Source organism: Ranitomeya imitator, chromosome 8 (assembly GCF_032444005.1).
Source record: "Ranitomeya imitator isolate aRanImi1 chromosome 8, aRanImi1.pri, whole genome shotgun sequence".
Classification (NCBI taxonomy): domain Eukaryota; kingdom Metazoa; phylum Chordata; class Amphibia; order Anura; family Dendrobatidae; genus Ranitomeya; species Ranitomeya imitator.
In genome coordinates, this window is record NC_091289.1 from 171,360,520 (window position 1) to 171,380,685 (window position 20,166).

A 20,166-nucleotide genomic window follows, 5' to 3' on the forward strand; every position below is an offset into this window, starting at 1 on the left:
AGATGGAAAAAATATATATGTTTAATTTTTAAATCTTAAAAGTTAAAATCTCCCCAATTGTCTTCATCCAAAAAGAAGTAAAATAAAAAAAATCATATTGAGTGTTGCTGTGTCTGTAAAAGTCAGATATAGCGACATATAAATTTATATAACCCCAGGGTGACCAAAAAAAAATTAAATTGCCATTTTTTGGCTGCTGCACCTCCCCAGAACAATGATCAAAATCTTATATATACACCTGAAAAATGGTAATATGTCCTTATATTAGAAATTCTGTAAAACCTGAAAAATTACCTGGTAAACAGTCCTGTAATTACTATTATACATGTCATATTCCCACTGACGATCAGAAGAGTAAATTCCTTTGTTTTACTGTGTCGGGACTAACAATTAATTGGGATAAGACGGTTCTTTTTAGAGTGGATGACGTAGGAGAGAATGTGAGTGAGGATGTTGGGGATGAGAGGCTGAAGGTGGTTTCCCAATTTAAATATCTTGGAATATGGATTTCGGTGCCGGTGGCGGAGTTTCTGCAAAGAAATTTGACTCCTGTTATGGGGGTACTCAAGGCAAAGGTAGACGCCTGGAATAAGCTACATCTATCGGTCGTCGGTAGGGTAAACCTTATTAAAATGGTCCTTATGCCCAAAATTCTTTATGTTCTGCATAACGCACCAATTTGGATCCCTCGGGGGAAGTTCAGGCAGATTAATGCCCTCTTTAGAAGTTTGATATGGGGTAGACAATATCCACGTATTAGCTTGGAGACGCTTCAACGACCCAAGGAAGATGGTGGTTTGGCTTTGCCCAACCCGGAAATATACTTCCTTGCGGCCCAGAGCCAGCATTTGAAGGGCTGGGCGCGAGGGGCGTCATCCAGTGCAGTACAACAGCTATTGGAAGAGGTGACGGACCGACGACCGATGGCCAGGTGTTTGGAGGATGGCTCATTGGGCGCGCTGGGGAAAATATACCCAACCCTGTTCCTGATTCGTAAATTATGGAATAGACTAAGGCAGATTCGTGGGGTTACAGGGTTGACTAAATTCACACCGATATGGTCTAACCACAACTTAAAGGATTTTGAGGCCCTGGGAGGATTGATGGAATGGCAGAATAAGGGAATTTGCTTTGTTCACCAGATAATCCAGCAGCAGGAGCTGAAGTCCTTTTCCCAATTGCAGGAAGAATTTGGTTTGCGATCCACAGGGGAATATCAGTATGCGCAGATGAGACATGCCTTTAGAGCTCAGAATAAGAAGGCTGATATCAGGGTTCAAGATGATATAGTGTTGGAGTATGTGTGTGGTGATGGTACTACAAGGGGAGTTATTTCCACTCTGTATAAGGACCTTATGCACACATTTCTGCTAGATTTCCCTATAAAGGCGAGAGCTAAGTGGGAGAGAGAAGTGGGGCCGATGGAAAATGAAACCTGGGAATCGGTGATGGAGTGGGTTCCGCGACTATCCTTGAGTGAACCATATAGGCTCTCGCAGCTATACATTTTGCATAGGGTATATAAATCTCCGGAAGTGTTATACAAAGCGGGATTGCGTGCCAATTCTGGGTGTCCGAGGTGTGCGAGTGAGAAGGCAGGAATATATCACATGATGTGGACGTGTCCGAGACTGGCTGCCTTTTGGGTGGTGGTTTTGAGCCGAGTTGAAGCAGCGTATAAGTGCAGAGTTGTTAGAAACCCGATAGTATGTGTGCTGGGATATGTGGAAGAAATTGGAGTTGACAATACTTGGAAGATTGCAATCGCTAGGCTACTCTACATGGCCAGGAAAGTAATAGCACGAAACTGGATAAACGCGGAACCACCTGTGAGAAGGGAATTTCTCCAATATGTTCAACATGGTCTAAAATTGGAAAAGGGGGTGTACAGTAAAAGGGGGAAAATAGAACTCTTTAATAAAATATGGTCTCCTTGGCTTGATTTGGATTGAGGAGTATAGGCGTCGTGTTTCCTAAGACCTGGAAGAGGATAAATTACAAGAGGCAGATAATGCCTCGGTGGGGTGGAGATTGAGACTGAGCTGTCTTAGGGGGGAGGGGGGTAGTTGGGGTAATGTTGGGGTTTATTAAAGTAAGAAAATGTGTATCTGATATAATGCAATGTAAATGGCATTCTGTTGTTCTCCTTTTTTTATATTGTTAATAAAAATCTATTTAAATTAAAAAAAAAAAAATTCCTTTGTTTTTTTTGGCACCAATCCCAACGTTAAATGAAGTTCAATAAAAAAAATTTAAAAAAAGGGGAGGGGGGGGGGGGGGGTCTTCGAAAACACAAATCTGAAAATCCAATAATCTGAATATTGTCCAGACAATGGACCTCTTACGTCTCCTTGTCCTATTGCCATTTCATAGATGGACTTCTTCCGGAGTGTCATTTTTTTGGTTCCTGGTCACTTACAACATCGTATCCTCAATTCTGGGGAGACAATATTTTCTTCCTTTATGTTCGATGCACAAATTTGTTAAAATGAGAAAATGGATGTGATGTCGTTCTGCAGAAATTTCATCATTGCAGTCATGTCCTCAGTGAATGATACCGACCCACAGACGAGGGTGTACGGTTTCCTCCTGCAGGTCTCCAACACTTGGGCCAAGAACTCAGAGTCTATTCGCCCGAGCTTCGAGTTTTCCCTATAACTCATGGGCAGATTGTCTAAGGATTGCTCCTGTGGCAAGAAAATGGGAGTAAATTAAGCAGTGATTAAGAGGAAGTGCCTGTATAGAAAATGATTCACCTCCCAATGCAAATTCCATTTATTAGTAAAATGTACAAACGTTCTGCATTTGCAATAAACCAATCATACAAGAACAATGTACAGAACTGAACACAACTAATATAACAAGGGGTTTCTCCAAATTCTACACAAAATGCCACCTTTACTGATGACACCAGCTTCTGGCAGCGTTCCTGAGGGATATTGGCTCATTCCTCATGGGAAATGGCCTCTATCTCACCAATATTCTCGTTTTTTTTGGGAGGCAGCCCCCTTCTTCAAAACCCACCAAAGATTTTCTTTGGTTTTAATTGAAAAGACTGATGGTCTCTCCAGAATCTTCCAGGACTTTTTCAGAAACAAAGCTTTAGTGGAGCTTTGCTTGGGATGCATGCACTCAGTTAGGCATTAGGTAGCGTTCACACAAGACAATGCGGTTTGGCCCAAATGTGCAGTTTTATTGCTCTAGCAGCTTCCAGCGCCAATCACAAGTGTTCAACTCCTTGCACAGCTCACACTGAACAGTAGGAAGCTTCCATGCGTTACTCTGCAGCTCCAACACACAGACTGATCAGCTTTCATAGCTGAACCGTGCAGTCTCCAGAGAGAGACCCTGGCTTGTCTCTGTCCCATCTACAGCTCACATTTTGGCTGGTCACTCACCAGCTTCAACGCACGTGACTCTGCTCAACATCCAGCAGTCTGACACAAGGTGAACCCCTTTCCTGGTTCTTAGTCAAAACTAGCCAGGAGCATCTTATTAAGGCTTGCAGTACTAGGATTAAACCCTGTCCTACCTGTCATTGCTACAAGTGTCAGAAGGTCCAATGATGCCCAGAGTACAGCCCTCCATGCAAAAGGCATGATTTCTCCTAGGATATCCTGAAAGTTTAATGAATCCATCTTGCCCTACACGTGCTGTAGATTTCTAGTGCAAGAAGCAAAGCAGCCCCAACGCACCATCGAGCAGCTGCCACACTTCGCCATAGGCATCACCGAGCTACTGCCACGTTTCACTGTAGGCATCAACAAGCTGCCACCACACCTCACTGTAGGCATCACTGAGCTGCCACCACACTTCACTTTTAGCAGGGTGTTCTTTTCAGAGTATGGTTCATTCTGCCAAGCCTGAAAAGTTTGTTTTATTTCATCACTCCATGGAGCAGAATCCCAAAATTTCTGTGGCTTATAAATTAGATTGTGAGCATATTTGAGCCTACTGTTCTTGTGCCATATTTGAGCCTACTGTTCTTGTGCTTGCGAGTCAGGATTGGTGACGTCTCGGAGAACAGGCATGGAGACCTTCAGCGTTTAGTACGCGCATTAATGTTAAAACCAATATCTCAGTGCTCGCTGTCACCAATTCTTGCCGCAGGCTATTTGCAATCATTCGGTGGGGTTCTGACCACTGGACTCTACAGTATTCTGGTAGCAACCGGTGACGGCTTCTTTTTTCTTTATATTTTATAACAATGAACAGGTAGAGAATGCACACAAATCAAGTAAAGTGTTTTTAATTTTTATGGTCATGAATAAATGAGAACATGACCTTCCTAATGGTGAAAAGAAATAATGCAATAAATCACAGATAAAATAAAACATGTCCCAATAGAATAGGATAACTGGTCATAATTCAAGTATGTAAAGGACTGGCACTGAACACTTGAACTGTGGTGGACCAGGCCCAGATATTTATTGCTACCGTCCATACCATTATCCACACAAGACACAAGCATTCACACACTCCTCTGCTCCTAAACTCAGAAAACTAGTATAGAAAGTAGGCGAATTAACAATAAAGTATCAGTGGTGACGATACTTCGGATTAACCATAGGCTCCGTCTCTAGGCAAAGAGACCACAATTGATCAACTATATAGGGGGCATTATCTGCCCATTGTTAAATACTTTGTAAGTGGGACATATTCATAATCCAGCGGGATTATTTTGGTGGATCTGTCGATTTTCATGCCAAATAATCACATTCCCGCTACAAAAAAAGTAGTATACAAAAAAAAAAAGCCTAGAAGACATAGTTGTGGAGAGAACAAGTGAAAGGGCATAAAATTGACTATTTCTGACCTTAAAAGGGTAGATTCAGGGCAGGACCAAACATTATGGGCAAAAGTCCTAGATGCTGCTCTAGTCAGAAGGTTTTGTGCAGGTCTACATCCAATGAGGATTTGTGGTCGGTTCTACAAGATGTTTGGAACAACCTCTCTGTAGATCTTAATAATGTCTATATTTTAAATTATCCCAATCATCATACCCTGGATACACATGATGAGAGCATTATACTGCCTCTGTACAAATCCCTAGTTAGACCGCACATGGAGTACTGTGTCCAGTTTTGGGCACCGGTGCTCAGGAAGGATATAATGGAACTAGAGAGAGTACAAAGGAGGGCAACAAAATTAATAAAGGGGATGGGAGAACTACAATACCCAGATAGACTAGCGAAATTAGGATTATTTAGTCTAGAAAAAAGACGACTGAGGGGCGATCTAATGACCATGTATAAGTATATAAGGGGACAATACAAATATCTCGCTGAGGATCTGTTTATACCAAGGAAGGTGACGGGCACAAGGGGGCATTCTTTGCGTCTGGAGGAGAGAAGGTTTTTCCACCAACATAGAAGAGGATTCTTTACTGTTAGGGCAGTGAGAATCTGGAATTGCTTGCCTGAGGAGGTGGTGATGGCGAACTCAGTCGAGGGGTTCAAGAGAGGCCTGGATGTCTTCCTGGAGCAGAACAATATTGTATCATACAATTATTAGGTTCTGTAGAAGGACGTAGATCTGGGTATTTATTATGATGGAATATAGGCTGAACTGGATGGACAAATGTCTTTTTTCGGCCTTACTAACTATGTTACTATGTTACTATGTTACCCCTCGCCAGTCCAGGTATTTGATGAGTTTTATCTCAACCACACCTAATGAAGCCCTCGGTTATTACACCAGAGTGCTGAAGACCACATCTGATTTTCCAATGTGTGCTCTTAGGGGGGGATTCTATTCAGAGGTTGATTATTCCGAGACTGCAGTAGTCAGTAAAAGTGGCACTTTGGGCTGAATTTTGTGCTGAACCATCTTCTATATTAGTTGTGTCAAGCTTTTTGCAATTTTCTTGTTTCACTGGTTTACTGCAAACAGCATTTTGCTAATAAACTCAATTTCCAATGGCAGATAAAATATTTTAATTGCACCTGTAGGCCCGTAAAGAAGCTGTATACACATCACATGCTCACATCTTCGTTCAAGGCTGTTTTTTTTTTTATTAAATAAATATTACTGCATGGTGCATTATTTTTTCCCCATCAACATAACAGTTACTTTGGTAAAACCTTCTAGACCACCACATCAGTCAATGGGGTCCGTCAGCCATTGCTGTTGTCCAGCATGCAACAGATTAGACACAGTCATATTTTGTGTTCAGATGTTAACAGAAACTTAACTAACTAACTAAATGTGCAAAACAATGAAATTTATCACTTCTATTACTTATAGATTGGTGGGGGACCTGGACTTGAGACCCCATAGATCACTGAAAACACCAATAAAGTCTGCAGCTTAGGATACAGATTCACAGCTCGTGCCTGATCGTCGACTTTCTACTGAATCTGTGCTCCGCTGTGTTCACGGTCAGGCAGGAGAAAGATGTATGACCAATAACAAATATGTAGAGGACATTACACAAATCCAAGGCTTACCGGCCGGGCTTAATGACTCCTAGAAACCACAAAGCTAATTCACATTTTATGGGATGGCTGACCACGTACTCACTTGGCTAAGGACATAGAATATCCTTATGTTCCAGAATCTTGACTGCTCCCTCAGAAAGTTTTTCATATAAACATTTTGGAAATTTCGAGCACAGACCACCAGTGTTATGAAGGTTTCGTCATCTTCATTGTCGGTCACATGGGTCACGATTGGCAGCATCGGAGCTACTCCTGTTCCCGAACACAGCATGATCAGCTCCCCAAACTAGGAGAAGACAAGCGAGACAAGAACTCGGAAACTGATTGAGACATTGTCATCTTATGGCCACCATACACATGGTGAAAGGTGAACACTGATTTTGGCGGCACCGGCTGGTCACCTGATGTGTTTAGGGGCCTCAAAACTCTTCCATGCCAGATGTCGGAGGAGGATATAATGATGTCGGAATTTCAAGCCTCTGCTAAAGATGGACAGTGGCACCTTTCTTCTCACCCCCCATTCTTGCCAAAGCTTTGACCACTTTGCCAGAGCTTGGAAAAACTGGCGTGAAAACTCCAAGAGTCGCCCAATTTTTGTAAAATTGGGTTGCACAATTAATTCTGCAATTTTTCAAAACAATTTACACCACAATTCTGCCGAAATGGCTTTGATGAATCGAGGTCTATGTTTTCTCTGAAACATATCAGAATTTCGGAGAAAGGCATACCACTCTGCACTCATGCAGCCTGGCTCTGATTCATGCTACCCGTCGTGGTTTGGGCAGCATGAATTGAGTGACAGGTTCCTTTTAATAGAGACAAAGTACAAAGTTTTTTGGAGCAAGAAAAGGGTACATAGCCTTAAGTCCTGACCTTGTTTGGCTTGTATAAGAAACCTCCAAATGGTCCTCTCCATGCTATAGAGTCTCCCGGCTTCCAGCACTTTATGTACTGTGACATCAAGCCGTGCTCGTAAACCTGTAACAAGTTCTTTACATTATCATAGGAAATGCCACATTTGTATCACGCATAATTTAGTATTATCTTATATATTTACCCAGAAGAAGACTGTATATTCCATTATTACCCACAAAGGTTCCCAAGACACCCATGTAACAACCTCCGCTTGGAAAGTAGAGCTAAAACTAAGCTCTTAAAGGGGATGTCCACTACAGAACACTGCTTGCTCAATCAATCCAGGGTTACATATCAAATAAAAACTATGGATACTCACCTCCGCAGCAGTGATATTGGTGCAGTTGACAAGACATTGTTTTATCATGTGACCACTGCAGTCAGCCGGCAGTCGCTGATCGTCCGCAGCTCATCAATAGTTAGAGTGGTCGTGTGCCTTGCAACTGCTGCAGCCAGTGTCACATCACCCGCCTTGAACAGCAACTGTGCAGCTGCGAGAGGAGAGTATCCATTGATTTTAGTTTTTTTATGGGGTCCAGAATTTATTAAGCAGAAGTTGTCGAGCAGTGAACAACACCTTTACCATTGGTTGGGCAAGTTAGATTGCCACGTTTGGAAGTCATCCCTTATCCGTAGGATATAATGTAAAGTACGGTAACGATTATAGGGGGTCCAACTGCTGGGACAAGTCTTAGCAGGTCAAGCACTCACCCCCTCCGCTCCATTTACTCCCAATGGGACTGCCGGAGATAGCAGAGCTCTGTGCTCTAGAAGTCCCATAGAGGACGAATGCAGGGCAGGAAGGTATGGTCAACCTAAGCTCCATTCATACAGGGCTCTTCAGATCCCCATTCTCTGTACTGGTGGAAGCCCCAGAAGTCGGACCCTCAGTGATCAGAGAGTCAATCACTATCATACAGATAGGAAGCAACTTCCAAACTTTGCACAAACCGTAGTGATAATACAACCCCTTTAATGCCTATAAAAAGTACATGTACCTTTATTAAAACTTCAAAAAAGCCCTGTACATCCACAGAACTGATGGGGGTGTACGCTCTTTGGATCTCCATCCCATTTACTACACCTCTGCGAAAGTAAAGATACGAAAGTCACATTTTTAGAAGGCACTGTAGCGGTCATTGTGCCCAGTGCGAAGATTATGGAGTCGTACTGCTACTTATTGTAGGGGAGAGGATTGTGATAGGGAGACCCTAGGCTGCTCCATCATGTATCGGGAAGACGTTCACTACTTAGCTCATTCTATTAAACTGTAATCTTAGCGGGACGGGTCTCTTGGCATGCTTGTTGATGGTTTCCATTAGGGTGAAGGCACGCTTTGCTAAACAGACGAAGGAGGGAGGAATGAAACGTTGCCCCCTTTACCATTCAGGGGGGCTGAAGATTGTCTGTATGTTATCCAAAGGTGATAATTTGTGGATCAACAGGGAGCCAACCCCGCAGTACCCCAAAACTCAAAAGTGATTCATCAGAATAGAGAGGTGACCACACATATTTCACCGCTCCTCCATTCATTTTCTTTGGGGCTGCAGAAGGCCGAGCTGGTGCTCCCATAGAGAATGAATAGAGCGGTGGCACGTACGGTACATGTGCGGCCACCGCTCCATTCCTATGGGGCATTTCAGAGCGGGGACAATCCATCAACAAGGAAAATATCAGTCCGGGTATGTGATACCTCAGCACAAGATGTTGTCCTAGCTTCAGTCCCAAACTAGTCCCGGATGGGAGCTGAAATCTGTAGCGACCGGTGTCCTCAGTCTCCTGCTCCACGGAGCCCAGCGGGAACTCAGAAAAGGTTTCTGAAGTCAGCAGCGCATTGCGGTTCTGTGGGAGGACGGCGGCGGGTCATCACATGATCACCGATCGGAGAAAACCAACCCTAGACAATCCCCCTCATTATAATGCAGAATCTACATGTGCAGTATTCATCTATAACGGCCCCAGAATTACAGTCTGTATCATAGTACAAAGCTGCATTCACCCTTCAGAGCTGAACTCTTCCAGCAATATCAAATTTCGCTCTAGTGATTTGCATTCTGTGAAGCGTCGTCTGCACGGTCAATATAAGAAATATAACTAATTTCTGAAGGTGTTATATCAGGTCACATAATCTGAACAGAATTGTGAATGCAGCTCTGGAGTATAACATAGATTGCAATCCATGCCCAGTACAAGAGAACTAATGCAGAGTATACATGACGTTACTGCGCAATAAATCACCTGTACTCGGATTTTCCGCAGGAGGTCGGGGTTGTCTTTCTCCTTCGCTTTCTCCCATAATTCCAGCTCGGCCTGATAGAGATCATATATACAGGGGGAGCAGCCGCTTCCGCAGCACTGTGCCGCCGACGGCTCCACCGGTTTTAGCGATGACCAGTCATTCTTATCATTGTTGGTCATAACCTGTAGAGAAAAAAAACCACAAGAGATTTTAGTTTGCAGATACAGCTCCAGTGCTTATTATTACTATTTATAGGGCCATCTGCTAATTAAGAATATTTGATAATAATGGCAACGACGTTGCCAGATTAACTCCTTCGCTTCTGTTTAACCATTTGGGCGCTGCTGCCAATCACCGACTGCAGCATTTCGATGGCTTTGCACTCAGTGCGTGAACCTGTGACTGGGCATCATGGGAAACCGGTAATTTACCCACAGACTACAATACTGCGTCACATCAAACAATCGCAGGTTTGATCCCCCCCACCCCCCACTCTAGAGAGACTAAAAAAACAAATAAAAAAAATGAAAATATTAAAATATATATATATATATATATATATATATATATATATATATATATATATATATATATATATATATATAAATAAAAAGGTTAACTTTTTTTTTTACATATTCAAAAATAATAAAATATATATAAATGTCACCAGACCCAAACTGACAGCCTCACAGACACGTCATGGCGGTACGTTCGGTCCGGCCACTCAGGTCTCTACACGGACAGTGACACCCATCTGAAACCTGTCTAAAAAGTGTTCAAAATGTCATTTACACCCCAAAATGGTAGAAATAAAACTAAAGCTCGTGACATAGAAAAATACAAAAAAGGTAAGAAAAAGTTCAACATTTCTTAACCATTAAAATAGATTTTTTCCCCGTTTTCCAGTGCATTTTCCCACAAAACACACATAAGACACGCACTACTAGATAGATATCCAGTACGTGCACACAGTGCACAGACACACACACAGCGTGCGCACACACACACACACAGCGTGCGCACAGACACACACACAGCGTGCGCACAGACACACACACAGCGTGCGCACAGACACACACACAGCGTGCGTACGGACACACACAGCCCGCGCACAGACAGACACACACAGTGCGCACAGACACACACACACACAGCGTGCGCACGGACACACACAGCGTGCGCACAGACACACACACACACACAGCGTGCGCACACACACACACACACACACAGCGTGCGCACAGACACACACACAGCGTGCGCAGACAGACACACAGCCCGCGCATAGACACACACACAGCGTGCGCACAGACAGACACACAGCGTGCGCACAGACAGACACACAGCCCGCGCATAGACACACACACAGCGTGCGCACAGACAGACACACAGCGTGCGCACAGACAGACACACAGCGTGCGCACAGACAGACACACAGCGTGCGCATAGACACACACACAGCGTGCGCACAGACAGACACACAGCGTGCGCATAGACACACACCCGCTCACCTGACGCTGCCAGTGCCTCACTCCCATCATCCCTTGCGCGCCAACATGGCGGCCTCCATGCTCGTCCCATCCGCGGCCGGGCTGTCCTGCGCTCACAGAACCGGTCTCCGATGCCTGAGTGTCAGCGCAAGCCGCAGCAAGAAGCAGGTGGAGCGTCCCCGGCAGAGGAAGGAGCCGCTGGAGATCCCGGGGCTGGAGCGGATCACGTACGCGGACCGCTGTTACTACGTCCCCTGGCTGGCGCGGCCCAAGTACACGGAGTTTCGCATGGACTGGAACCCGCAGTATTACCGCTCCCCGCCCGTCCAGCAGATGGCGCTGTACAAGGAGCAGCCCTCCTATATGTTCAACCCCAAGTGCCGGCTGCTGGGAGGTATGGCGGCAGTGTCCCTGGGACGTGAGGCCTCTGTCTGACGCTTCTCCGGCCCCGCACACTTCGGTTTTCTTTCTGTTATTCCTCCTGCAAAACACTGAATAAATTGCCAGTTGGTTGTGTGGCGTGTGTCAAACTGCATATTGGCCGGTCCCGGTCTGCGGGGTGGGCGGGCCGGTCCCGGTCTGCGGGGTGGGCGGGCCGGTCCCGGGCTGTGCGTGGGCGGGCCGGTCCCGGTCTGCGGGGTGGGCGGGCCGGTCCCGGGCTGTGCGTGGGCGGGCCGGTCCCGGGCTGTGCGTGGGCGGGCCGGTCCCGAGCTGTGCGTGGGCGGGCCGGTCCCGGGCTGTGCGTGGGCGGGCCGGTCCCGGGCTGTGCGTGGGCGGGCCGGTCCCGGGCTGTGCGTGGGCGGGCCGGTCCCGAGCTGTGCGTGGGCGGGCCGGTCCCGGGCTGTGCGTGGGCGGGCCGGTCCCAAGCTGTGCGTGGGCGGGCCGGTCCCGGGCTGTGCGTGGGCGGGCCGGTCCCGGGCTGTGCGTGGGCGGGCCGGTCCCGGGCTGTGCGTGGGCGGGCCGGTCCCGGGCTGTGCGTGGGCGGGCCGGTCCCGGGCTGTGCGTGGGCGGGCCGGTCCCGGGCTGTGCGTGGGCGGGCCGGTCCCGGGCTGTGGGCGGGCTGTGCGTGGGCGGGCCGGTCCCGGGCTGTGCGTGGGCGGGCCGGTCCCGGGCTGCGGAACGATCTGTAGGAGGATTTTATCTGGGGTCTATGTCGGACCTGATGTGTAGTCTGGAATAATTATGAGATGCGCTAAAGGGGTCCCATACTATTTGCGATCCGCATGCTGTGTGTCGGGGGTCTGTTCTAGATAAGTGGGGTGCAGGGGGCATAAGGGGAAAAGTTCTCGTATTCAGAATCTTTGGCGTGGATGTGTAACGGAGGCTTCAGCATCTCTTGTTCTCTAGGACCCGACGTGTTCATGGATTTCAGTAAGAGCTGTGTAATGTTTCCTGTCTCCTGTGGTGGCGCTGCAGGGAAATTGAGCTTTTTTTGCCGGGGTCCCACACTGATCGTGGCTGATCTCCGGGGTTTCGGCAGTGCTACATTCTGTGATCTGCTCCTTCTTGGTTTATGCTCGCAGAGTCACATCTTTCCCTCCTCTGTATCAGGTGTGAAGCAGGCGCTATGGCTGACAAAGTCCAAGCTGATAGAAGGATTGCCACAGAGGATAGTGGACGTGTGTGAAGACCCGACCTATGCATTCCCCAATCACCAGGAAGTGGTGCACAATGCGATCTCCAATGCCTGTCTATGGAGCACCACCGAAGAAATAAGAGAGCGAGAAGAGTACTGGTGAGTGTGACAGTGACTGGAGTCTATTAAACAGGTTGTCTCTGCTTCCTAAATGGGTAAAATTGTAGAACTGCAATTTATTTATTGCTCGTTGCCGGCCATCTCTGCAGTCTAACAGAGGTGGCCAAGAGTGCAGCGCTTCCAAACTCTTTGCTTTAGAGCTTGTAAGCGTTGCTCTGAATCAGAGTAAATAACTGGATTTGGCCAACTTCAGTCCCCCTGCGCTCCTCAGATGCTGCAGAGGCAAAGCGTCCTCTGTTTGCACAGGTCGGACCATCAGAGCGACTGTGCCACAGGTCTGAACTATCAATCATCAGGAGTACTGGGGATGGGAGAACTACAATACCCAGATAGATTAGCGAAATTAGGATTATTTAGTCTAGAAAAAAGACGACTGAGGGGCGATCTAATAACCATGTATAAGTATATAAGGGGACAATACAAATATCTCGCTGAGGATCTGTTTATACCAAGGAAGGTGACGGGCACAAGGGGGCATTCTTTGCGTCTGGAGGAGAGAAGGTTTTTCCACCAACATAGAAGAGGATTCTTTACTGTTAGGGCAGTGAGAATCTGGAATTGCTTGCCTGAGGAGGTGGTGATGGCGAACTCAGTCGAGGGGTTCAAGAGAGGCCTGGATGTCTTCCTGGAGCAGAACAATATTGTATCATACAATTATTAGGTTCTGTAGAAGGACGTAGATCTGGGTATTTATTATGATGGAATATAGGCTGAACTGGATGGACAAATGTCTTTTTTCGGCCTTACTAACTATGTTACTATGTATGAGTACACTGCCTCCTGGCAAGCAGGAAGCCGGGAGACAGAGGAGCGCTGTGCTCCTGAAGAAAGAACATGAGAAGCCCCCATTTAGCAGAGGATACTCAGAAATGGAGTACTTGGAAAGATACAGGGGAGATGGCATTAAAAGGATTGTTTCATCAGTCAGCAAAGACACTCCAAAGGTGTATGGAGAGGGATTGTCTTCATGAGACTCCCCCTTTAAGGAATGCCATTAGGGTGATCATTAAATTCTATCCCAACTTTTCTATAATATTGTACTTGTAGAATTTATCTTCATACAAAGTTGCCTCTTGTAAATACATTGTATCACTTATCTGATACTAATTATCAATTTATAGTATCCTCCAGAGCTGCATTCATAATTCTACTGAACCCAAATCTTCCAGTGTTTAATGCTGGCTAAAAGCTAATTATGTCTAAACAAACTTTATAGCAGTGTACATGTGTTATCCTATTTTATATAAAAAAAATAAATGGAGGAGGTGTGGGACAAGAAGCTAAGAAACTACAAGGAAGAAAAAGATTATGTGACACTTGGAGAAACAGCTCTAGGGGTCTTCACTGAACTGGTTCTAGTGGGGGTCTAGTTTCCTTTCCCTGGAAAGCTGACCTGTCACGAGATTTAATAATTCAAACTGCATACGTTATTAGATCTTTTAGACCTGATGAGGTTGGGGTACTTACTTAGAAAATACATGTTAAAATGATTGTACAATCTTCAAATTAAAATGAAGTACACCAGCCTCATCAGGTCTAGAAGTTGTATTTATTAATGTATGCAGTGTATATTGTGAGACGATCCGCTCTGAGAAAAAAACAAAAGATGGGGGGAAAAATGTAATTCCTCGTTTCTTTTGTTTAAGTCCGAAGCTGCTGCAAAACCTCCTGTATTTGTGCCAAACACAGAACCACATCTATCCTTCACTGTCACAGAGGACAATTGTGGAGAATTGGAAATTGAGGACTTCTTGGCATAAAGGTAAACTCCATCTATAAACCTTATTCCTCTAAGCTTAACCCCTCGTGTGTTTGAGGTGGATTTCACATTGCCGTAACATGACTGCATCCCCTCCTCCTTTTTCTTATGGCAAAATCCAGGTATTGTGGTGGGCTTAAAGGGGTTCTCCGCTTTGGACAATCTCTGTTGAAGGGTACTTTTACAATAATATAGGAATAGAGTATTTCCTGCTGTGACCCATAGTGATAATAACTTGTTTTCACCATGCAACCCTTTTAATATCAGCTAATGCGAGAAAGGCCTTTAGTTGCTCAGAGCTTACCTTGGGTTCCTTTGTAACCTCGGGTACTGTTATACATTTTGGACTTGGAGTGATTTTTTTTTTTGTTTTGGTCAGCAACTCCCAGGGAAGGTAATAATGGTCTTGAATTTCCTCCATTTGTATACAACCTGTCTGACTGCGGATTGGTGGACAGTGCAAATTGATAGCAACAGGTCTGTGTAATGCAAAAAGGGACAGGTCCGCCAGAGCAAAAACAAAATCTCCACTGTGGCAAAGGAATGAGAATCCTCAACAACATGACCCTAGATCAACTCCAAAATAGGGCACTGGGAAATGTGTTTTCTAAACATGACTGATTTAGATTCGGCATCAGGTCACTTTTTATTTTATTTTGCAGACTCCACCATTTACCATGTGAGAGGGACTGATGGATCACTGATGAGCGCCAAGACCCCACTGGAACCACTGGCTTCCTCCAGTGAAATCCAAGCGACGGCGCAGCATGTCCTGGCCTCCCTGTATCCACTGTCTCCTGCTATTGATCTACAAGAGGTGAATGTGTACGAAGAGAAAAACGGCATAGGTACGTCTAGTCGTCAGCTGTATGCATCGGCTACTTACCTGACGGCATCTTCTTTTGATTAGCCAGTCTGGCGGGACGTCACATGTTATCGTTGTGGTGTGACGCACATTGAGCCAGGCCGGCTGATCAAAGACGAGCCATCAGATGAGAGGCAATTATCAGAACTTCCGTCCTGTGACCAAAGATAACTGATGCGGCCACTGGACCTGGTCCAATTCGCACCAATCTAGTCATTTGCAATCTAATCTAATTTTCCAATTTTATTTTTGCAGGATTTAAGGACGGGTTCCCATATTCCCACCCGCACACCGTATACCTCACTGAGCCGTGTAGCACCAGAGCAAAATTCCTTCCAGACCAGCTGAGAGCTAAAATGCTAATGATCGCTTTTGGAGGAGCTGTAGCCAAAGCCAAGATCCTCTTTGGGGTAAGAGCCTGATTGTATTTTTAGCATTGGGGATTAACCCTTTGGTCTGCATCATATCGAGTTTACACTGCATCGTGTGTATTCGGTGCAGGGCTGCACTGTGTAGACTTTGCACATCTAGATCCTGGGAGATTCATGTGGGGCTTGTCCGTATCTACTCCAGAATGATCATGGTAACAGTTTTCGTTGTTCACCAGGAGGATGTGAAGACTCTGCCACAACCAATTGTAGTGCAGAGCGTGGGCACCGACGGGCAGTTGTTCCACTTCATGGTGCTGCAGCTAAATACCCTCAATCTAGAATCTAATGATGGCATTAAGAACATTGTCTGGATGGACGGAGACCAGGCGCTCTACGACACGGTGGCGTTCAAGCCAAAAATAAAGAGGAAGGTGGTTTTGGTAAGTGTCTGGAGCCATATGCTCATAAGGTCGGAGGAATCGAAACAGTGCCACCCCTGGCCACAGCTTATATGCGGTATTATGGCTCCATCCGACAGAGCTGAGATACCACAGACTCTTATAGGTCTCTTTAAGAAGGTGTCTATATTCTTATCCTTTAAATCCCAGGGATGTAATAGTCAAAGTAGATGCAGAAGCCAAGGCAAGGTATTAGGACAAGAAAAGAAATACAAAACCAAGAGTGTCATACATCGGTCTGAATTTTGACGTTTATGTTGAATATATACCGTATATACACTGCTCAAAAAATAAAGGGAACACTTAAACAACAGAATATAACTCCAAGTAAATCAAACTTCTGTGAAATCAAACTGTCCACTTAGGAAGCAACACTGATTGACAATCAATTTCACATGCTGTTGTGCAAATGGAATAGACAACAGATGGAAATTATTGGCAATTATCAAGACACCCTCAATAAAGGAATGGTTCTGCAGGTGGGGACCACAGACCACATCTCAGTACCAATGCTTTCTGGCTGGTGTTTTGGTCACTTTTGAATGTTGGTTGTGCTTTCACACTCGTGGTAGCTAGTGATGAGCTGGTATACTTGTTGCTCTTGCTCGGGTTTTCCCGAGCACGCTTGGGTGGTCTCCGAGTATTTATGAATGCTCGGAGATTTAGTTTTCCTTGGGGCAGCTGGATAATTTGCGGCTACTAGACAGCTTGATTACATGTGGGGATTCCTTAGCAACCAGGCAACCCCCACATGTACTCAGCCTGGCTAGTAGCCATAAATCATCCAGCTGAGGCAATGAAAACTAAATCTCCGAGCAGTCATAAATACTGGGAGACTACCCGAGCATGCTCCGGAAAATCCGAGCAACGAGTATACTCGCTTATCACTAGTGGTAGCATGAGACGGACTCTACAACCCACACAAGTGGCTCAGGTAGTGCAGCTCATCCAGGATGGCACATCAATGCGAGCTGTGGCAAGAAGGTTTGCTGTGTCTGTCAGCGTAGTGTCCAGAGGCTGGAGGCGCTACCAGGAGACAGGCCAGTACACCAGGAGACGTGGAGGGGGCAGTAGGAGGGCAACAACCCAGCAGCAGGACCGCTACCTCCGTGTTTGTGCAAGGAGGAACAGGAGGAGCACTGCCAGAGCCCTGCAAAATGACCTCCAGCAGGCCACAAATATGTATGTGTCTGCACAAATGGTTAGAACTTGACTCCATGAGGATGGTCTGAGTGCCCGACGTCCACAGATGGGGGTTGTGCTCACAGCCCAACACCGTGCAGGACGCTTGGCAGTTGCCACAGAACACCAGGATTGGCAAATTCGCCACTGGCGCCCTGTGTTCTTCACAGATGAAAGCAGGTTCACACTGAGTACATGTGACATAGTCTGGAGACGCCGTGCAGAGCGATCTGCTGCCTGCAACATTCTTCAGCATGACCGGTTTGGCAGTGGGTCAGTAATGGTGTGGGGTGGCATTTCTTTGGAGGGCCGCACAGCCCTCCATGTGCTCTCCAGAGGTAGCCTGACTGCCATTAGGTACCGAGATGAGATCCTCAGACCCCTTGTGAGACCATATGCTGGTGCGGTTGGCCCTGGGTTCCTCCTAATGCAGGACAATGCCAGACCTCATGTGGCTGGAGTGTGTCAGCAGTTACTGCAAGATGAAGGCATTGCAGCTGTGGATTGGCCCGCCCGTTTCCCAGACCTGAATCCGATTGAACACATCTGGGACATCATGTCTCGCTCCATCTACTGACGTCACGTTGCACCACAGACTGTCCAGGAGTTGGCGGATGCTTTTGTCCAGGTCTGGGAGGAGATCCCTCAGGAGACCATCCGCCGCCTCATCAGGAGCATGCCCAGGCATTGTAGGGAGGTCATACAGGCACGTGGAGGCCAAACACACTACTGAGCATCTTTTCCTTGTCATGAGGCATTTTCACTGAAGTTGGATCAGCCTGTAATTTGATTTTCCACTTTGATTTTGAGTATCATTCCAAATCCAGACCTCCGTGGGATATTCATTTTGCTTTACATTGACAATTGTTAGGTTTTATTGTTCTGAACACATTCTACTATGCAACAAATCCAAATTCCCAACTGGAATATTTCATTCAGAGATATCTAGGATGTGGTATTTTAGTGTTCCCTTTATTTTTTTTGAGCAGCGTATATTTGCACACAGTAGGAGACACAAAGAAACTACACTAGTTACGAATTTAAAAACAAGAAACATACGGTAAATCTTTCATCCTTTTTTTTTTTCTGACCCTCCCAAAAACTTAGCCAAGTACATTTTTGTACATCTCTGAAAAAATGCAAATAGACGTAAACCAGACACTGAGTAGTCGTTTGAGCTACATCTTGCCCATTGTTTTTTTTTTGTAATTCAAGGGTATAGGTCCAGCAAAATGCACTGTATAAATGTGAACCTAGCCTAAGCCTGCGCCACACACGGCAGCCAGGAGCCGGCTGAAAGGCCCTAGTCACCATAATCTCATCTGCAGGCTTCATATCCAGTCGTTATTTGTAACTAGTACAAGTGATCAAATGACTGCAGGTTTAGATCCCCTATAGGGACTAAAAAAAAAAAAACAAAGTTTGTATCACCCCCTTTTTTTTATCATTTTGACAAGTAAACAGATCTGGAGTTAATCAAAAAAAGTTATTTTACCCATAACGTAAACTCTGCAAAGAGAACAAAAATCCAGAATTGTTGGTCCTTCCCCAAGAATTACACTACAAAGTGATCAATCTGTGGAAATAACGACTATAGCTTGGCCCAATAAAATAATAAGCAGTCAGCCAGCTCAATCACTGGAAAATTCTCAATGTTGAGTCTTAGAAAACAATTTAATTAATTTTTCTTTGACAAAGTTTAGTACTTTATATGGTAAAATGTAATTGTGCATTACAAAAATACAAGTCGTCCTAGAAAAAAAAAGCCAAAAATTAAAATTGGATTTTTCATTAGGCGGATAATAAAAAAAAAAAAAAAAAAAAAAAAAGCTCCCTGCACATTTGGTTTTAAGCATTTTTTCCTTTCTCTCCAGGTACCTGCAGGCATTGCTGGTTTCAACCCAGCTACCTTTGTGAAGTTCTGGGCGATGTACCTGAATGGAGCAGTTTGATTACTAGTAAAATATCTGTACATACAATTTATTGAATAAATCTGACTATTTATAGAAGGATGTGCCCTACAGCGTGTGTGTGATGCCAATGTCTAAAACCGTGGGAGAAAATAGTCCTGAAAATGGGTTTTGGTCCAGATGGCATGGGTGGATGTTTAGGAGTAAAATGCAGAGCGAGAACATTAATAAAAAGTATAAAAACACGGTTTGGCTACTTAAAGAGGAAAGTGCTCCCAGCAATGGAGGGGGGGGGATAATTTAGATAATGGGATGTAAATTTAGAACATGAATTATGGGTATAGGAGTCCATAATGGAACAACCGCTGTTCATGGAGGGATCACTCCAGGTTGGTCAGCTGCCGCTTACTGCCCAGAAACATGCCATGGCTGCCCTGATATACGTACAGCTGAAACCAGGAGGTTACATACACTATATAAAAAGACACATCTGCATGTTTTTTTCAATATCTGGCATGAAATCAGAATAAACATTTCCCGTTTTAGGTCAATTAGGATCACCATAATCAGTACCGTATTTGCCAAATACCATATTTCTGGTTTTAACCCCTTTCTGACATTAGACGTACTATCCCGTCGAGTTGGGGTGGGCCCCTATGACCACCGACGGGATAGTATGTCATATGCCTGTAGACTGTGAGCCCTCGCGGGCAGGGTCCTCCCTCCTTATGTACTCGTGTGCCTTGTTATCTGCTCATGTTTAATGTGTTTGTCTATATTT

The 20,166-nt window shown here is 45.4% G+C and overlaps 2 protein-coding genes across 9 annotated transcripts; one reads left to right on the forward strand and one right to left on the reverse strand.

Annotated features, from left to right (window-relative positions):
• Positions 1-5: 5 nt before the first annotated feature.
• CYB5RL (cytochrome b5 reductase like) lies at positions 6-11,243 on the reverse strand. 8 transcript variants are annotated; one of them, XM_069737864.1, is made up of 7 exons: positions 11,106-11,135; positions 9,594-9,776; positions 9,049-9,197; positions 8,354-8,441; positions 7,314-7,418; positions 6,523-6,726; positions 6-2,687 (listed from the first exon to the last, which is right to left on the reverse strand). In XM_069737864.1, the coding sequence occupies exons 1-7, from the start codon at positions 11,133-11,135 to the stop codon at positions 2,484-2,486; spliced, it is 963 nt and encodes a 320-aa protein (XP_069593965.1). In that variant the 3' UTR covers positions 6-2,483. The 8 variants fall into 8 exon arrangements, with proteins under 8 accessions (XP_069593965.1, XP_069593959.1, XP_069593958.1 ...); XM_069737858.1 differs by having other exon boundaries at positions 10,267-11,107; XM_069737857.1 differs by lacking the exon at positions 11,106-11,135 and adding an exon at positions 10,470-11,101.
• On the forward strand, positions 11,151-19,492 carry MRPL37 (mitochondrial ribosomal protein L37). The gene is made up of 7 exons (XM_069737866.1): positions 11,151-11,478; positions 12,636-12,819; positions 14,487-14,602; positions 15,262-15,447; positions 15,720-15,874; positions 16,072-16,275; positions 19,350-19,492. Exons 1-7 carry the CDS (start codon positions 11,151-11,153, stop codon positions 19,425-19,427), a joined length of 1,251 nt encoding a protein of 416 aa, XP_069593967.1. The 3' UTR covers positions 19,428-19,492.
• The last annotated feature ends 674 nt before the right edge of the window (positions 19,493-20,166 follow it).

Coding starts and splice junctions, on each gene's coding strand:
- CYB5RL (XM_069737857.1), bottom strand. CDS start 11,087: ATGCGCACGCTGTGTGTCTGTCTGTGCGCACGCTGTGTGTGTGTCTAT. Junction 7,419..8,353: donor TTTTTGAAGTTTTAATAAAG/GTACATGTACTT, acceptor AACTTGTTACAG/GTTTACGAGCACGGCTTGAT. Junction 6,727..7,313: donor TCTTATACAAGCCAAACAAG/GTCAGGACTTAA, acceptor GTCTTCTCCTAG/TTTGGGGAGCTGATCATGCT.
- MRPL37 (XM_069737866.1), top strand. CDS start 11,151: ATGGCGGCCTCCATGCTCGTCCCATCCGCGGCCGGGCTGTCCTGCGCT. Junction 15,875..16,071: donor AAGCCAAGATCCTCTTTGGG/GTAAGAGCCTGA, acceptor GTTGTTCACCAG/GAGGATGTGAAGACTCTGCC. Junction 16,276..19,349: donor TAAAGAGGAAGGTGGTTTTG/GTAAGTGTCTGG, acceptor CTTTCTCTCCAG/GTACCTGCAGGCATTGCTGG.